The sequence below is a fragment of the Macrotis lagotis genome, chromosome X, assembly GCF_037893015.1.
Source record: "Macrotis lagotis isolate mMagLag1 chromosome X, bilby.v1.9.chrom.fasta, whole genome shotgun sequence".
NCBI lineage: Eukaryota > Metazoa > Chordata > Mammalia > Peramelemorphia > Peramelidae > Macrotis > Macrotis lagotis.
The window spans coordinates 2,299,496-2,315,112 of NC_133666.1; the positions used below are offsets into that span (position 1 = coordinate 2,299,496).

Consider the following 15,617-nt stretch of genomic DNA (forward strand, 5'->3'; position numbering starts at 1 on the left):
AGCTCACATGGAGGGGCTCACATGGAAGTGCCCATATGGAAGAATCCACATGGAAAACCCCACAGGGTGGAGCCTACATGGAAAAGCCCACATGGGGGAACCCAAAGTGAAGAGCCTACAGGGAGGAGGTCAGATGGAGGAGCCAACATGGAAGTGTCCACATGGAAGGGGCCCACATGGAAGAGCCCACATAGAGGAGCACACAAGGAAGAGCCTACATGGAAGAGCCCACATGGGGGAACACACAGGGAGGAGCCCACATAGAATAGCCCACATGGAGGAATCCACAGGGAGGACCCCACAGGGAGGGGCCCACATGGAAGAGCCCACTGGGAGGAGGCCAAAGGGAGGGGGCCACAGGGAGGAGCCTATATAGAAGTGCCCACATGGAAGAGCCCCTACATGGAGGAGCCTACATGGAAGTGCCACATGGACGAACTCACAGTAAGGTGGTCACAGGGCTAAGGGAAGAGCCCACAGGGAGGAGCCCACAGGGAGGGTGCCACAGAGACAGATGATATCTTGAAAGGCAGTTAAAAGATTAGGAAAGGCCTTGAAAGCTAAAAATTTTAGCAAAAAAATATAGATTTCCTATGATCTGCAAGTCACACATTTTGGCTAGGATGTTTCCAGAACATTTTATCTTTTTTGAGGGTGTTCTTCCAGACAGTGACTGGTGAGATTTTTCTGTTTCCACTCTGTCCTCTGGTCCTAAAAGAACTGGGCAGTGTTCTTTTAGGATTGCTTTGTCTTCTTCATCACCATCACCACTGAAAACCACCATCACCAATAGCTCCCAAGAGAGAAAAAAAAATCTCCAATCTCAATCTCTTTCTTTTCCTTCCCCCTTTCCTATTCTCCTTTCTCTCCCTCCCTCTCTCTCCCTCTCCCTGGCCTTTCCCTCATTCCCTAGCTCTTTCCCTCTTTTCCTTCTCTCCATTCTTCCCCCTCTCCTTCTCCTCCCATCTGGCTTTCTCTTCTTTTTCAAACCCCTTTTCTCACATCCCCCCCCCCCAAGATATGTATTCTGTCTGAGCAGTTTAATAGAAAAGCTCAACCAAGGAAGGCTGCTTCCTAGACCACACTAAAGAATTGATGGGGGGGGGCTCTCCTGGCTGTTAGTCATGATTGAAAGCACTTGGACTTCCTCAGCCCCCCCCCCCCAGACTGGGGAACATCAATCAACAGCAGTATGTTGGGAGAGCCAGGGGAGTTTAATGGGGTGCTAAAATTGTCACAGAGAATCCACCTACCCCCGCCCCACAGACCTCCCCGACAAAAACCAGTGAGGCCCTCCATGGCAGAGCCAGCTTCTTGTACTCGACACCCTCTAGCTGTGCTAGGGGGATTAAAGGCTGGAAGAAGGGGGTACCTTCCTTTCTCTTACCCCCAAAGGCAGCCTCAAGATAGTCAGGAACAGCTGAAAAGGATGGGCATCACATCACCACCACCCTAATAGCCGGGGGTCTGAGGTGTGGGGAAGAGAAAGGGGTGGCCGACTAGAAGGGGAAGGTGTTAGGAGACAGGTATGGGAAGGGGTCCAACCCATCAGTACAACTGCTGGGTGTCACAACCCATAACCTCCATCCTCAAAGCGATTTGGTTAGCCCAGGTCCGGGGGTGAATCCTCAGGTATCTGGTGAACAGTGGAGGCTTTACAGTGTTCACCACGGGGCTGGAATAATCCTGGTTGCCCTTGAAGATCTGAAAGAAAAAGGTGTTTTTTGACTCAGCACGAAGCAGAGGGAACATAGTGGAAACCCTTGACTTTGGCCAAGTGGAGGAGACAGGAGGAAGGCTGAGCAGATCCCAAATGTCATACTAAGATAGAGGCAACTAGGAAGGATTGGCAACGTGAGTCTGGGTCACAAGTGTGGCTGTCACTGGGCCTCACTTCCTTCAGCAGAAAAGGAGCGGGATGGTTGGGATGGACGACCTTCCGATCCCCTGCCAGGTAGACCAATTTGGAGCCTCAAGGATCCGAAAAACACAACCCCCCCCCCCCAGCAAGAGGGTGGAGAAGAAGGACCAAAAGTTCTCCAGTCCCTCTGGGAGTTGTCACCACCAAGAGGGTGTCCTTTAGCCATCGCCAGCCCCAGGCTGGAGGAGGTGGGTCCTCTCCTGGAGATCTGCCTCGTGGCCTCTCAGGGGCTGTGGCTGGGGGAGCCCTTGGGGCTCTTCTTACAAGAGTGCTTTGATAGGCATTAAATAAACTAGCCAGGGCTCTCAGAGAAACAGAGGCTATTCAAAATGTTTCAACAACAAAGCTCAACAACTTGGGGTCACTGAGGCCAGGGCAAGAGCCTCTCTGCCTTCAATCTTGCTTTCTGCACCTCTCCCCTTTCCCCTGGCTGTGGGGTCCAGCCCCTTCCCCTTGCCAAGCCTCCCTCTCTAGACAGCTTCGTTTCTCCCATGACTGTAGGAAGAGTCCAATTCTGTCTCTGGCACTCCCTGGATGTATGACTTTGGAAAAGTCACTCGATCTGCTAAGCTTCAGTTTCTTCATGTGTAAAATGAATGAATGGAAAAGTATTAAGTGCTCACTAAGATTTCTGTTCTAATGGGGAAAAGAGGTTTTGGCCACAAGTTGAGTGGGAAGGAAGGCAAGCCCTACAGTCCTTAGGGTATACTGGCAAAGCACACAGGGACACCCATTTCCACTGAGCTGTTTAATGGCACCAAGGCTTTTGGTGATGAGGACTTCTTTTCCTACCCCCTCAGTCCCTTCAGATGGATGATGGCTGACCCAGATGATGGATGGTGGACAGAGCTGGTCTGGAAGGAGGCCCAGCAGCCTGGGGGGTGGCAGGGTGGGAGGGAGATGGCAGGCCCTGTCACCACAGGGGCTGCTCTTTCTTAGCCAGATGGCTTGGAGGCTTAGCCTTAGAAGCAGGCTTGGGGTTTGGGGGTGATTGGTGTAGTGGTGATGGCATCTGTCTGTGAGCTTCCCCTGCTCCTTTGGGTGCCATCCTGCTCCACAAGGGGCATTTGGCGGGGATGTTGACCATGGGAGCCTTAGAGGATGGGCCCAACTTTTCCCAAAGAGCCTAATGGACATACCCAAGGTCACATGGGATCAGGGACCAGCCTCCTGACTACCCATCTAGCCCTGGGACAATTATTGTATCCCCACTTCACATAGCTGGTCCTCTTTCCTTTTCCTGGGTGTCCCCACTTGCTTCATTTAAAGGGTAGATCCTTTTTGGATGGTGGGCTTTGAACTTTCTGTTAAGGTTGGGCTCTTCCCACCTGGGGATGAGGGTCACAGGTTCAAGCTTCAGGTGCCATCTTGGTGCTGTTTTCAGAGCTTGTGTGGGGGCTTTGGAAGTTTTCAGTCCCTTCCAAGGGGGTAGGATCTGGGGCCTAGGGTGGTCACTGCTCTCCTGATCTGTGCTCTGAGCTTCACCTAGAAAGGACCCCTGTAAGCACTAGTGTTCCTTTCTGGCTTGGAATTGGGACTAGGACCCCTATAATTCCTCCTCTCTGCCATGGAACTGCCTGGGGATGGGCACCAGAATAGCACCATACCTAGTGCCAGTATGGGGCACTCTTTTTTCTTTTTTTAAAAAATTTTTTATTTAAGGCAGTGGGGTTCAATGACTTGCCCAAGGTCACCCAGCTAGGTCGTTATGAAGTGTCCAAGGCCAGATTCAAACTCGGGTTCTCCTGACTCCAGGGCTGGTACTCTATCCACTGCTCCACCTAGTCGCCCTGGCCGAGAATTCTTGAAAGTGCTGCTGCTGCTGCTGCTGCTGCTACTGTCACTGTCTCCAAGAGCACCACTGCTCTTGCCATTTACCCGGAAATGAGCTCCAGGCCCATCTATCTCCTGTTGGGGCCCACACCGCGTCTTTGGGTCTGCCAAGTTGTCTTGGGCTTGGAAAACACCTCACCCAACCTTTTGTTGGCTCTGCCACTCCAGAATTCCATGCCTACCTGATTTTCAAGGTCTTTGGAGCAGAATTCTGGGAGACTTGGGTTAGGTTTCCACCTCTATTCCACCATCTTGGCACCCCCCCCCCCTTGTTCCCTTTTGAAGATAGGACCACAGCCTATTGTCCTGGCCTCCAAGATGGGCCATAGAGCCCATAGCTGATTCCATAGCCAAGCCCAGTCAGTAGCTCTCTCAGGCCCTGGGGTGGCTGTTTGGGCCAGGCCACTGGGTTGTGTGCTACGAATGCAAAAGAGAGGAAACAAGAGTTTCTGCCCTCAAGGAGCTTCCAATCTAATGGGAGAGACAACAGGCTGTGAACTGACAAGATCCCTCCCAGTGTAAGTGGGAAGGAATCACAGAGGGAAGTATGGTGGAGGGGGCGGGGTGGGGGGAAGCAGGCCAGAAGACCTGCACAGAAGAGGCTGGGTTGAGAAAGGGAGGCCATCCCCACCATGGAGGACAGCCAGTGCCAAAGTAGTGAGTAGGGAGGTGGAGAGGTCACAGAGACATCAGATTTGATTTTAGAGGGAATAGGGAGCCACTGGAGTTCAACAGGTATTAGGGAGGTGACAAGGTCAAACTGTACTTTCAGAAGACCCCTCTGAAGTGTCAGCATGGCCTTCTGGGCCTCTGCCGGGCTGAATTCTGAAGCCTGTCTGCTCTGGGTATTTTCCATTTAGTCTCAAGACAGGAGTGTGGGCCGTGGCCTGAGAGGCAAAATCCCAAGTGCCTCAACATCCAACAAGACATATCCTCGAATTTTACAAATACAGAAACTGAGGCCCAAGAGCAAACAGGTGAGAAACCAGGACCTTTAAGTGCCAATCCAATGTGCTCTGACTCCAAATGGATCAGCTGCTTCATCAATCAACTCAGCCCAAGGATGCCCTGGCCTTCGGGGGGGGGCCCTGTGTCCACATACAAGTGGGGCACAGAATGGGGGGGCAGGGGGTGGACAGTGGGGGGGGAGAGACAGAAGGGGAGGAAAAAAGAGAAAAGGAGATAGAGACAGAGACAAAGAGAGAAACAGAGACAGAAAGACAGAGATAGGAAATAGACACAGAGAAAGAGAGAGAGAGACAAAGAGAGTCAGAGGGAGAGAGAATCAGAGAGGGAGAGAGAGAGAGAAACAGGGATAGAGAGAGAGACAGGGATAGAGACAGAGAGATAGACAGATAGATAAATAGATGGAGACAGAGAGACAGAGACAGAGACAGAGAGAGAGAGAGAGAGAGAGAGAGAGACATGCAAGAGAGAGACAGGGACAGAGACAGAGAAACAGGGATAGAGAAAGAGAGACAGACAGACAGACACGGACAGAAAGACAGAGAGAGACAGACAGACAGACAGAGACGGACAGAGAGAGAGACAGACAGACAGACGGACAGACAGAGACACAGATGGAAAAAGACAGATACAGAGAGACAGAGAGAAGAGTGGGGAAGAGTGATGGAGAGAGAGCACAAGAGGAAAATCCCTGAGCAGGCCTAGCTGAAGCCAGATTAGCAGTGTCCTCCCTCAGCCCCCCTGCCTCCCTTCTCCCTCCCTGTCCTCCAAGGTGTGTGGGAGGTCAGGCTAGAACCTTCTGCCAAGGCAGTCTTAGTCTTGGAGGCCATAGTTGCTATTAGTTAACTGGATAAGGAAAGGTGAGAAGGAATCTCCTGGCCAGCCCAGGAGGTGGCACTTCAGTGTCCCGCCAAGGCTCTTGGCTCCCCAGTTTGAGTAAGTCCAGGTTCTGCCTTTGTGGAGAGGTCCAAGAGCTGGAGGCTTCTGCCTTCCTTGGACCCTGTGGCCATGTCCCTTCAGATCAAGCTCCTTGAGGTCTTTAACCCCCACCCCTTCTGATGCCCCATCAGTAAAGCACTTAGGTGCCAATGGAGTCCTTGTTCCTTTCCTCCATGCCCCTACAACCCTCCATTGGGTGCTAGGTCACTGGATTGCTTGCCATGGCCCAGCCAGACTCAAAAGGACTTTCTCTCATTTCTCCCAGACTCAACTTACCTTTACTTTGTTATCCTGCCGATAAAAGGTCCAGTGCCGGCCGTCCTGGCTACTTGCCAGCAAGAACTCCTTGACGTACATGCTGGTGAGGATAGACTTGACTCCCTGGGTTACCACCGCGGTGACCTTCATCAGCTTCCGGAAATCCATCTGAAGCCATTCCTTCTGCCCATTCTCCTGGGGAGGAACATGATTGGGCTATGGGCCACCCTCTCCAAGAAGTTGAGGGGAAAGGGGGAGGCCTCCATCCCTGGACCTCATCCACACACTGATGTTGCAGGAAGCTGCCCAACTGGCTTTCAACCAGGGCTACTCCAACAGGGGCCCCAAAACACAGAGGCTCCATCACTGAAGCTTCAGCCCTCCCAGGGCTTTATCTCTGGCAGCCCCTTGTGAGTTGGGCTCTTCTCTAGATGGCACCAGTGCCCACACGATGGTAAACCTTCCATCATCTGCCCACCCCCAATCTGAGATCCAGGAACACGGGCCTCATCTATCTCCTGACTCAGGGCTTTTTCTCTGCTGGGTCCCCCAGGCCTGGAATGCTCCCCACCCCCATTCTCATCTCTGTCTCCTAGCTTCCTTCAAGTCCCTTCTCCTCTTCTACAGGATGCCTTCCTCAATCTCTCTTAAATGCTAGTGAGTCCCCCCACCCCCACCTTCCATCCTCCAATTGATTATGTCCAGTGTCTTGGGTTTATAGCTGGTCCCTTGCACTTGGAGATCAGCATCTCTCTCGGTATCACCAGTATGTGTTTAATTGATGACTTGCCCCGGGAGTTGGTTGACAGGTAGTCTCAGGATGAAAGCAAAACAAAACGGGCAAAGGGATGAGGGATGTGGAGATGGCTGCTCGGGTAGGGAGATTGTGTAGGAGGGCAGGTAGGCCTATAGGAGAAGTAGGGGGCCTTCCTTGGTCATCCACCTGTAATTGTCTCTCCTGAGGGTGTCTGAAGAACCTCCATTGACTACTTACCTGGGGCCTCCAAGCATTACTTCGACCCTCCAGGTTAAGTCGGGCTTGGGAAGGGGCCCAGGTGGCAAACACGTTGGCCTTGTGGGATGAAGCCGTGAGCTGGGCATCAGAGATGCCTCGATTTTCCATGCCCAGTGGCAGACTGCAGCCTGGATGGAGGGGGGAGGGGAAGGGGGAGTCACTGGCAAGGTTGGCAGGCTTGCATCCGGAGGGCATCCACTCCCTCTGTTCTGTGGGCTTATAGTCTCACTACCTTCCACCCTTTCCCAAGCTCTTGGATGATGAATTTAGATCCTATGTTGAGAAGCTACCCCATGATCTTGGGCATGGTGGCCCAGATGGACAGGGACTCTGGGTACTCACTGTCCAGTGGACAGCCAAGCAGCTCCATGCGTAGGGTGCTGCGTACACTGAAGTAGGAGGGCTGGAGGCGGATGTATTGGGCCAGGAGGGGAGGATCAAAGACATTTTCTTTGATGCCCGATGCATCGACGTTCCCAAAGAAGACCTACAAGATGGTGAATAGGATGAGGGAAGGAGCCATAGGTAGTGAGGAAGGTTGGGAGGACAGGTAGGCCCATGGGACAAATGGGGGGTGGTCTTCCCAGGCCTTCCTAGACTAACCTGCTTGGCTTGCCCAGAGACTCCCCAACCTAGGGGAGCAGAGTCCCAAACTATCTCCTCCCCTGTCTTGGACCCATTGCTCTCATCCCCAAGGCAATTTTCTTCTCCTCCCTGTGGCCCTTGTGCCCACACCAACTTTCTGTGCAACTCTTGAGGCCATACTGGGTTCATTCCTATACTTGCCTTTCCCTGCTCTACTCCATTGGCTCTGGTTCCCAGATCATCATGGTCCTCCCATCCCCACGGTTCTCATTCCCTTGGGCGATCTCTTGTCTCCCAACAGAGTTGGCAAGAAGTTGAGGCCCCAGGTTGTTCTCTCTCTCTGGTCTATCTCTCCCTCTCTCCCTCTCAGTTTTTCCATTGCCTTCCTATCTGACCCCTCTCTTGTCCCCCCCCCCCCCACACACACTACTAGTCCAGATCCATTGTAGCACAGCATTCCATAGGCAAAGGAAAGGTCAAGGTGCATCCTCCTGCTGATGGAGGAGAGTATGCCTCTGAGCAAAGTCAGCATCTCTAAGCCTCAATGCAGAGCAGCTGTGTTTACACTCAGCCCCCTGTCTTTGGGGCCTGGATTCTCTCTGGGTTGTCTACTATTGGTATAACCACCCACCCTCCCACCCAGCACCCACCCAGCAAGTAGAGTAAGTACCCCAAGCTGTCTCCTCAGACCTCCAGTCCTGACTCTCCCCATTCCATCAGTCCAAGTCTCCCTCATCTCAATCTTCTATCTGCCTCTTTCCAGTTGTACCTTCACAGCCCCAAGTTCTATGCTTTGGAACCTGACAAGTAGCATCTCCCATCTCCCTTCCATGTAAGTGGGCCCTTGAGCTGTCCTGGATAATCTTCTTTTTCTACAGAGGCAGCTGAAACTCACCCAAAGAGGCTGAGGGATTCAGCAAACTTATGTCTATACACGATGTATGCATATGTATCTAGGAGATAAGTGTGATACAAACATGTGCTGATATTTGCGATGTATGTGGCATCTGCATGGTCCTCCTGTCCTGGCAGTTCTTGCTCCCTTGACCAATCTCTTGTCTCCCCATGGAGTTGGCATGGCAGTGATGCCCCAGGGGTATTTAAAGACATCAATACATATATATCTAGGGTGCATACATGGTCTATACCTTGCTTTTCTGGGATGTAGATGGGCTATGTGTTTATAGAGTGCATATGTGTGGTGCATGTGAGATATCAAGAAATAGTTATAGCGTGTGGTTTTGATATGGTGCATGGTGTGTGTATGGTAAGTATGTAGGTGTTCCACATGTATGGTGTGTTTGTGGCACATATGTAATACAGAGTCTTATACATGAGTGAAGATATGCATCGCATTACATGTGTACACACATGCACATGCACACACATGCATGGTGTGATGAATCTGGTATGTAGGCAGTGTCTATGTGGTATATTAGCGGTGCACATGTACACACATGTGTATTGGCAGTACACACATGTGCCATGCATGTAACATGTGTGGGGTGGAGGTAGTGTGTCTATGGTATCCAATGCACTCCTAGACAGACATCTCTCTATGTGTCTATAGCCACATAGAGAATGATGCATAGTTGGCCAAGAGGAAGTGGGGACATGACAGATATCTGCTCTATGCATAGTGTCTCTGCAGGTAGTGTATTCACCATCTGCATGGGCTGCATATAGAGTGCAGATGTGATGGGTATGGACACACATGGATGTGGCGGGGACACATATGGGCTGTGTGGGTTATGCATAGTTCACGCTGACAGCATGTAGGGCACACATAGTCTGTGTGCTATACATGGACACACCCAGCATACCAGTATCCACACACAACACACATGTGGTTGCATACCATACATGGCATGTAGTGTGTATGTACGTCCCATATACGGCATGTGTGATGTACATATGATACACATGGGGTATGTATATGTGGTGTGTATGTATGTGTGTGTAACTATAATCATTATCTCTATACCGTGATCTCTACATGGTATATATGGGGGTGCATATAAGCTATATGTGTGATGTGTATGGGGCATGTATTTGGGGGGGTGCTATATGGATGATGTTTGTGTGATGTGTCTGGGGTGGGCAGTTGTTTTGACATGATAGATGTGGGATTCTAGATAGCATATGTGGCATGCATAGAGCGTGCACATGGCATACACGTGCTATGTGTGGATGTGGATCCATGGTGTAGCTAGGGAATCTATGCAGTGCAGATGGCACATATGTGGCCTGTAGGGGCTCGATCTTTTGTCTATCTGTTTTCGGTGCTGTATGGGATATTTGGGGTGTACGTATAGATCCCTGGCTGTCCTCAGTGTACAAGGCCTCATAAAGGGCAGACCCTTTGCACTCTACTCTGCTCTGCTGTTGACCCAAAAAATGCAAAATGAGCTAATGGAAGAGGGCAACAATCATGTAACTTAAAGCTGCTCAAGACTCAGGGGGAAGCTGGGGGAGGATTAAAGGAAGCCAGGAGTAGGGGCAGGGACATGCCACAGGGCATGCCAGGACTGAAGGCTACTATCAGGTCACAAGGAACTGCTGGAGCCGGACTGCAGAATGGGGGTGGGGCAGGACCCATCTCTCTGAATCCTTAATATCTTTGATGGCCTGAGATGAAATCTCATCTGTATTCGGCAACCGAAGTCATCTCTCCCTTCTCTGGCTTAGACACTCTCTCCAGAGGAGTTTATTTTTGATCCTGGAGGCAATAGGGAACCACTGGAGGTTATTGAGTGGAGGAGGGGTGACTCAGTGAGATTTGTGTTTTAGGAAGATCACTTTAGTTTCTGAATGCAGGATGGATAGGAGTGGAGAGAGACTTGAGGCTGACAGAACCCCCCACCCAGCACCTACTGCAATAGTTCTGGAGTGAACATGAATGCCTAAGAGGACACATGTGAAAAATGCTGTGATAGGAGAAATGCCAAGGGTCAGCAATGGATCAGATATGGGAGGTGAGTTTGAAGAGTGGAGGATGGCACTGAGGTAGCATGCCATGGTGCCCGGGAGGATGGCGGCATGCCATACAGTAGCAAGTGAGTTCTGAAGGGGGAGGCTTGAGGGAAGGTTTTGATGCCCAGGGATGTCCAGGTAGGAACATGAAATTGGCAACCCCAGCTTAGGAAGGCATAGTGAAGTCAATCAGGGATCCAATACAACAGGGCTGCTTACCCCAGTGCCCACAAACTCAATTTAAAAATATTCGAATAAGATTTCAATGTCATTGATTTCCTTTGAAATCCCATGTACAGATTGAAGTTTAAGAAGAGGGCCCATGGAAGAGAGACTTGAAGACCACCAGCAAAGGATTCTGGGAAAGATTGTTCACAGAGGAAAGAGCAGTGGCCTAAAAAGCCAAAGGAAACAAAATATAGAAAGTGAAAGAATGGAGAAAGGACTTGGGTCAGGGAAGTCTAAGATGAGACATGAGCTGCGTCCTAAAGGATGGCTAAGATTCTAGAAGTTGAGGAAATCAAAAGGAGGCATGCCATGTGAGTGGGCCCCTGTGAGCAGATGCTCAGCCAATAGGCCACAATATGGGCAACTTGGGCAGGGTTCATCCTCTCCCTGAGCTTTGGGACTGGCTGATCTCTCAGACCCCTTCCTGCTCTTAGAGTCTGTAACTCTAACGGGGGGGGGGGGGGCTAAGCTAAGGGATGAACGCGCTGGCCTAGTACTCAGAGGAGAAGTGGGGGTTGAGACAAACCTGAAGCATCAACAGGCAGTATTGGGCGGTGCAGTTAAGGAAGGGAACCAAGTTTAACAGACAGATCTCAGCAGAATGTTGAAAAGCAGGCTGCTTGGAAGCAGAGAAGAGTTGGGGGGGATGGGGATCTTTAAGGAAGACTTAACATGCTCTACCCCCCCCCCCGAAGAACTCAAAGGGACTTTACAGAAAGGGAAACAGACCCAGAAAGGGGAAGAGATTAAGCCAGAGTCACCCACTTGACAAGTGTCCATGTCAGAATCTGACCAAAGGCCACCGCCATCACTCCATGATGTTGCTTCATATGGATGTCCCAGGACTCCACACTCTGACTACTGGTGCATGGGAGGTGGGGGGGGTGATTAATACCTGCTTACTACCTCCAATTATGGAATAATCGACACCAGAATTGCATTTTTTAAAAATTATTTTTAGTTAAGGCAATGGGCTTAAGTGACTTGCCCAAAATCACACAGCTAGGGAATTATTAAGTGTATGAACAGAATTGCATTTGATCTTTACAACTCCTTTTTTTTAATCTGGAAAAAGTGGCTAATTCTTCAGTTTCCTTTAAGTCTTTTCTCTTTTTGGGGCAAAATTCCCTTCCCTGTTTCCTGTCTGTTCTACATATAAGACAGAGCTCTTCACCTGTCATCTCCCCCATTAGACTGGGAGGTCCTTGAGGGCAGAGATGGCTTCTGGCCTTTCTCTGCATCTTCACCACTTAGGACAGGGCAGACTTTATATCCCTGGATAGAAAATAATCTCAAAGTGATGGGATGGGGGTGGAGAAAAGGATCCAACAAGGCCTCTGACGAAGTGATGGGAGTTGAGTCTTCAAGAGAGCTAGAGGTTCCTCAAGGAAGTGAGAAAGGATGATATTCCAAACATATGGGAGGAGGGGAGCAGATTGTAGAAAGGAATAGAGAGTGAGGTGGAAGGCTGTGTATGATAGAGGAAAATGACTCACTTGCATTAACATGTCAAATGGATAAGAGGGTAGTCCATCTGGAAAGGCCATTTAGAGCCAGGTTGGGAAAGACTCTAAGGCCAAAGAGGAGTGGCTATTTGATCACAGAAGCAGAGAGGCCTCCAAATGCCTTCAAGTTGGTGAGGGAGGAGGGACATGGTTAGACCCAAACTTTAAGGAGATGTCAGGTAGACCCCTCCCCACCTCAGGCAGACTCTTTCAATAGTCCAGGTGTGAGGTGATGAGGGTCTGCACCCATAGAGGTTGTGGTTTGTCAAATGTTGAAGTCTAATTTAAAAGGTTTGATAATCAATTGACTATTGGAGACAAAATGAGTGAGAAGAGTTAAGGATAACACTGAGGTCTGAACCTGCATCACTGCTAAGACAATGATGATTTCCTCAATTGTAATAAGGAGGTTAGGAATATGGAATAGGTTTATGGGAAAGATAATGAGTTGGCCTTTGGATATGTTGAATGTGAGATGCCTACAGGAGAGAGAAGTGCAGATGCCCACTGGGCAGCTAGAGGTGTGAAACGGAAGCTCAGGAGAGAGATGAGGGCTAGTTCCCATGAAATCTCTCTCTTTCATTCCTACCATACAGAAGTGGGGAGTCAGTCTTGGGGATTTATGCCTTGAGCTTTTATAGTTTGTCCCATGCTTGAAGATAGTCTCTTTTTTGGGAGGAATGTCTACTCACCATCATGGTCCCAGTAGAGTTTCCTCTGTAATTCTTCCAAGTCTGGCCATCAAGGCTGTGCCTGATGGTGAACTGAGAGATGTAAAGGCTGGAGAATTTCTGTCGTGCTCCTTGGGTCTTGATCCCATGGATAATCATCGGCTCCAATAGGTCAACCTGCCAATGAAACCAGAGCCCCATTTTACTCTGTCTCTTGAACACTTGAAATCATCTTGGAGAAACTCAGCAAGCTTTTATTAAGTTCCTTCCATGCACAAGGCCCCATGAGTGGACAGCTGAAGCACTCCACAAGTACCTCAAATGTTATGAGAATGGAAGGAAGGCCACGAGGACATGAAGAGGTGGCCCCTCCGTGGCTCTCTCACTGAAAGACATGGAGAAGATTCCCCCCAGAATGCTCCAGTGTGGATGGCTGGTAGTCTCTTGGTACCAGAGAGAACTCAACAAGGGATGGGATCACACGGTGCCATTATATTATTAAAGTACAGCCCAGGCTGTTACCCAGACTCTGGCAGACAGAAAGATAAAACAGGAGTATTTCCAGACCTCAAGGCCCTTGCATTCTACTGAAGGGGTCTGATGTTCACGTAGAAATCAACACAATCATCTTTAAAGAGTCAGAGAACACAAAAAACTAGGAAGAGGGGAAAGCTAGGTGGCACAGTGGATAGAGCACCAGTCCTGGAGTCAGGAGGACCTGAGTTCAAATCCAGCCTCAGACATTTCATCATTGCCTAGCTGTGTGACCTTGGGCAAGTCACTCAACCCCATTGCCTGAAATAATTTTTTTTTAAAAAGAAGAAAAAAACTAGGAAGAGCAGAAATGTAAAGGGCAAGATGCAGTGTTGCACGCCCATGCTCAAATGCTGGGGAAGCCTCTCTCCTCCCCAAGGACCTCTTTGGACCATCATTGCTCATCCTCCAAAGGTCATACCATCTCCTCCTTCCACCTCTCATTGCATCCTCTCCCCTTGGATACTAATCCCCTCACTGCCTCAGGCCCTCCTCCCCAATACTATCTCCCAGGGACTCTCTCAATGCAGATCATCATTCTCCCAAGTAGCCAAGCTCCAAGTAAACAAGCACTAAGGCAGTCTGGGACCACTCTCTTCCTTTTTTCTTTCCCAGAAAGCCATCACCAAATCCTATCAACTATTCCCTCCAAATATTCATCTCTTTTCCTTCTCCCTCCAACCATTCGAATTACCTCAAGGACCTCATCACTTTTTTTCCATTCTGTTCAATGTTCCTAGTGTGCAGACCCTTGGGTCAAACATCAAGGGATACAAAAAGCTGAGATAGGAGTGGTGATCAGCAGGAACCCCAGGCACAGGCTTCACGATGATGGAAGCTTTCAAATGCTTGTGTTATGGAACAGGGCCTAGCAGGGCTTCTCCCAATCGCATTTTAGATCATTCAACCAGGGCAGGCAGCAGAGCCATCGATGAGCAGAGGTGGAAATGTCCTTCAAGGTCATCTGACTCAACACCCTCAATTTGGAGATGAACCAAGTGAGGTTTAGCAAGGGGAAAGAACTTGGCCAACATTCAAGTATTCCACAGACTGGTCCATGAATCAAAAAAAGGTCTTGAGAAAGCTTTGAATGCCAGCAAAAGAGTTTGAACAGAATCTTCGTAGTCATCAGGGATGGAATATTGTCTGATGCTCTGACTCTAAGCCTTGATGAACTCTGAGGGGGCCTGGGCAGCCTTGGGCAGTTCCCCTTGTCCACCTCCCCCATGTTCCAGGGGATGACTGCAAACCACCAAATAGGTGAAAGAGCCTTGAATTTAAAATGAATTAAGATCTCCTCATCTGAGGCCATGTTGGCCACTTGGTAACTGACTGGCCAGGCTCTTGGAGGTCCATCCAGGGTCAATCTTCAACCAATAGGAGCTTGGGACCCCAGCCTGGGCTGCAAAGGTACAGCTTGGTGCTGAGATGTAGTCAGGAAGGGCTTTCCAGGTTAAGGTTCTACTGTTAAGGATGGGTATCAGTCAATCTACCAACAAGTAAATCTGTTGATTTGCTCACCCTTCAGAGACAGTCTAAGAGCTGTCTACCAGTTCAGTGCTCCAGTTCCCCAGGCTTCCTGCCACCTTTGGCCCACTGTGGAGTGTTCTACTGCCACTGGCTCCTTCACCTGGGTGAGCCATTGAGAGTTTTGACCCTCATTTTTGGCTTGTGCTCATCTCCTAAGTTGCTGTGGCAACAAGGAATGACCCCTTGGGGAGTTCAAAGCAGTTTAAAGGTTCAAGCAAGCCCGAGAGTGACCCAATGGAAGGGGAACCCCAAGAACCCCAAATCTCTACCTAGATCAACTCTCAGAAAAAGGAGTGGGGTGAAGTTTAATAAGCATTTCTAGAGGGCCGGACCCTGTGCTAAATGATTTCCCAAGAGGATTTCATCGGTGAACTGAGTCCCATTCCATTGCCTTAACAGGGATGGCCTCCCTCCCTCCCTCCTGGGGAGCCATAGCTCCTAGCTGCTGATGTGGAGTTACCTGGTGCCCTACTGGAAGCACCAACTGATTTGTCTCGACAGTCTCTCCGATTCAGCCTCCAACCAATATCTTAATATATACCTCTGACCGTGGCTCTGTTCTGCTCAAGGTTTTCAGGGGATCCCTACTGCCCTTAGGATCAAATCCAAATTCCTTATACGCCAAAGGGCAATAAGGATGTGCATCCCCTTTGATCCAG

General features: G+C 49.9%; 1 protein-coding gene across 3 annotated transcripts in view; it reads right to left on the reverse strand.

Moving 5' to 3' along the window:
* Positions 1 to 1,038: 1,038 nt before the first annotated feature.
* The window catches only part of F8 (coagulation factor VIII), a 114,237-nt gene continuing 99,658 nt past the window's right edge, over positions 1,039 to 15,617 (reverse strand). For 2 of the 3 annotated variants that reach the window (XM_074208206.1, XM_074208207.1), the window contains exons 21-25: positions 12,916 to 13,071; positions 7,275 to 7,419; positions 6,912 to 7,060; positions 5,936 to 6,112; positions 1,039 to 1,704 (exon numbers count right to left, since the gene is read on the reverse strand). In XM_074208206.1, coding sequence (XP_074064307.1) covers positions 1,549 to 1,704; positions 5,936 to 6,112; positions 6,912 to 7,060; positions 7,275 to 7,419; positions 12,916 to 13,071 — 783 coding nt within the window. In that variant the 3' untranslated portion in view covers positions 1,039 to 1,548. The remainder of the gene's footprint in view (positions 1,705 to 5,935; positions 6,113 to 6,911; positions 7,061 to 7,274; positions 7,420 to 12,915; positions 13,072 to 15,617) is intronic. The other variant, XM_074208205.1, reaches the window with a different exon arrangement.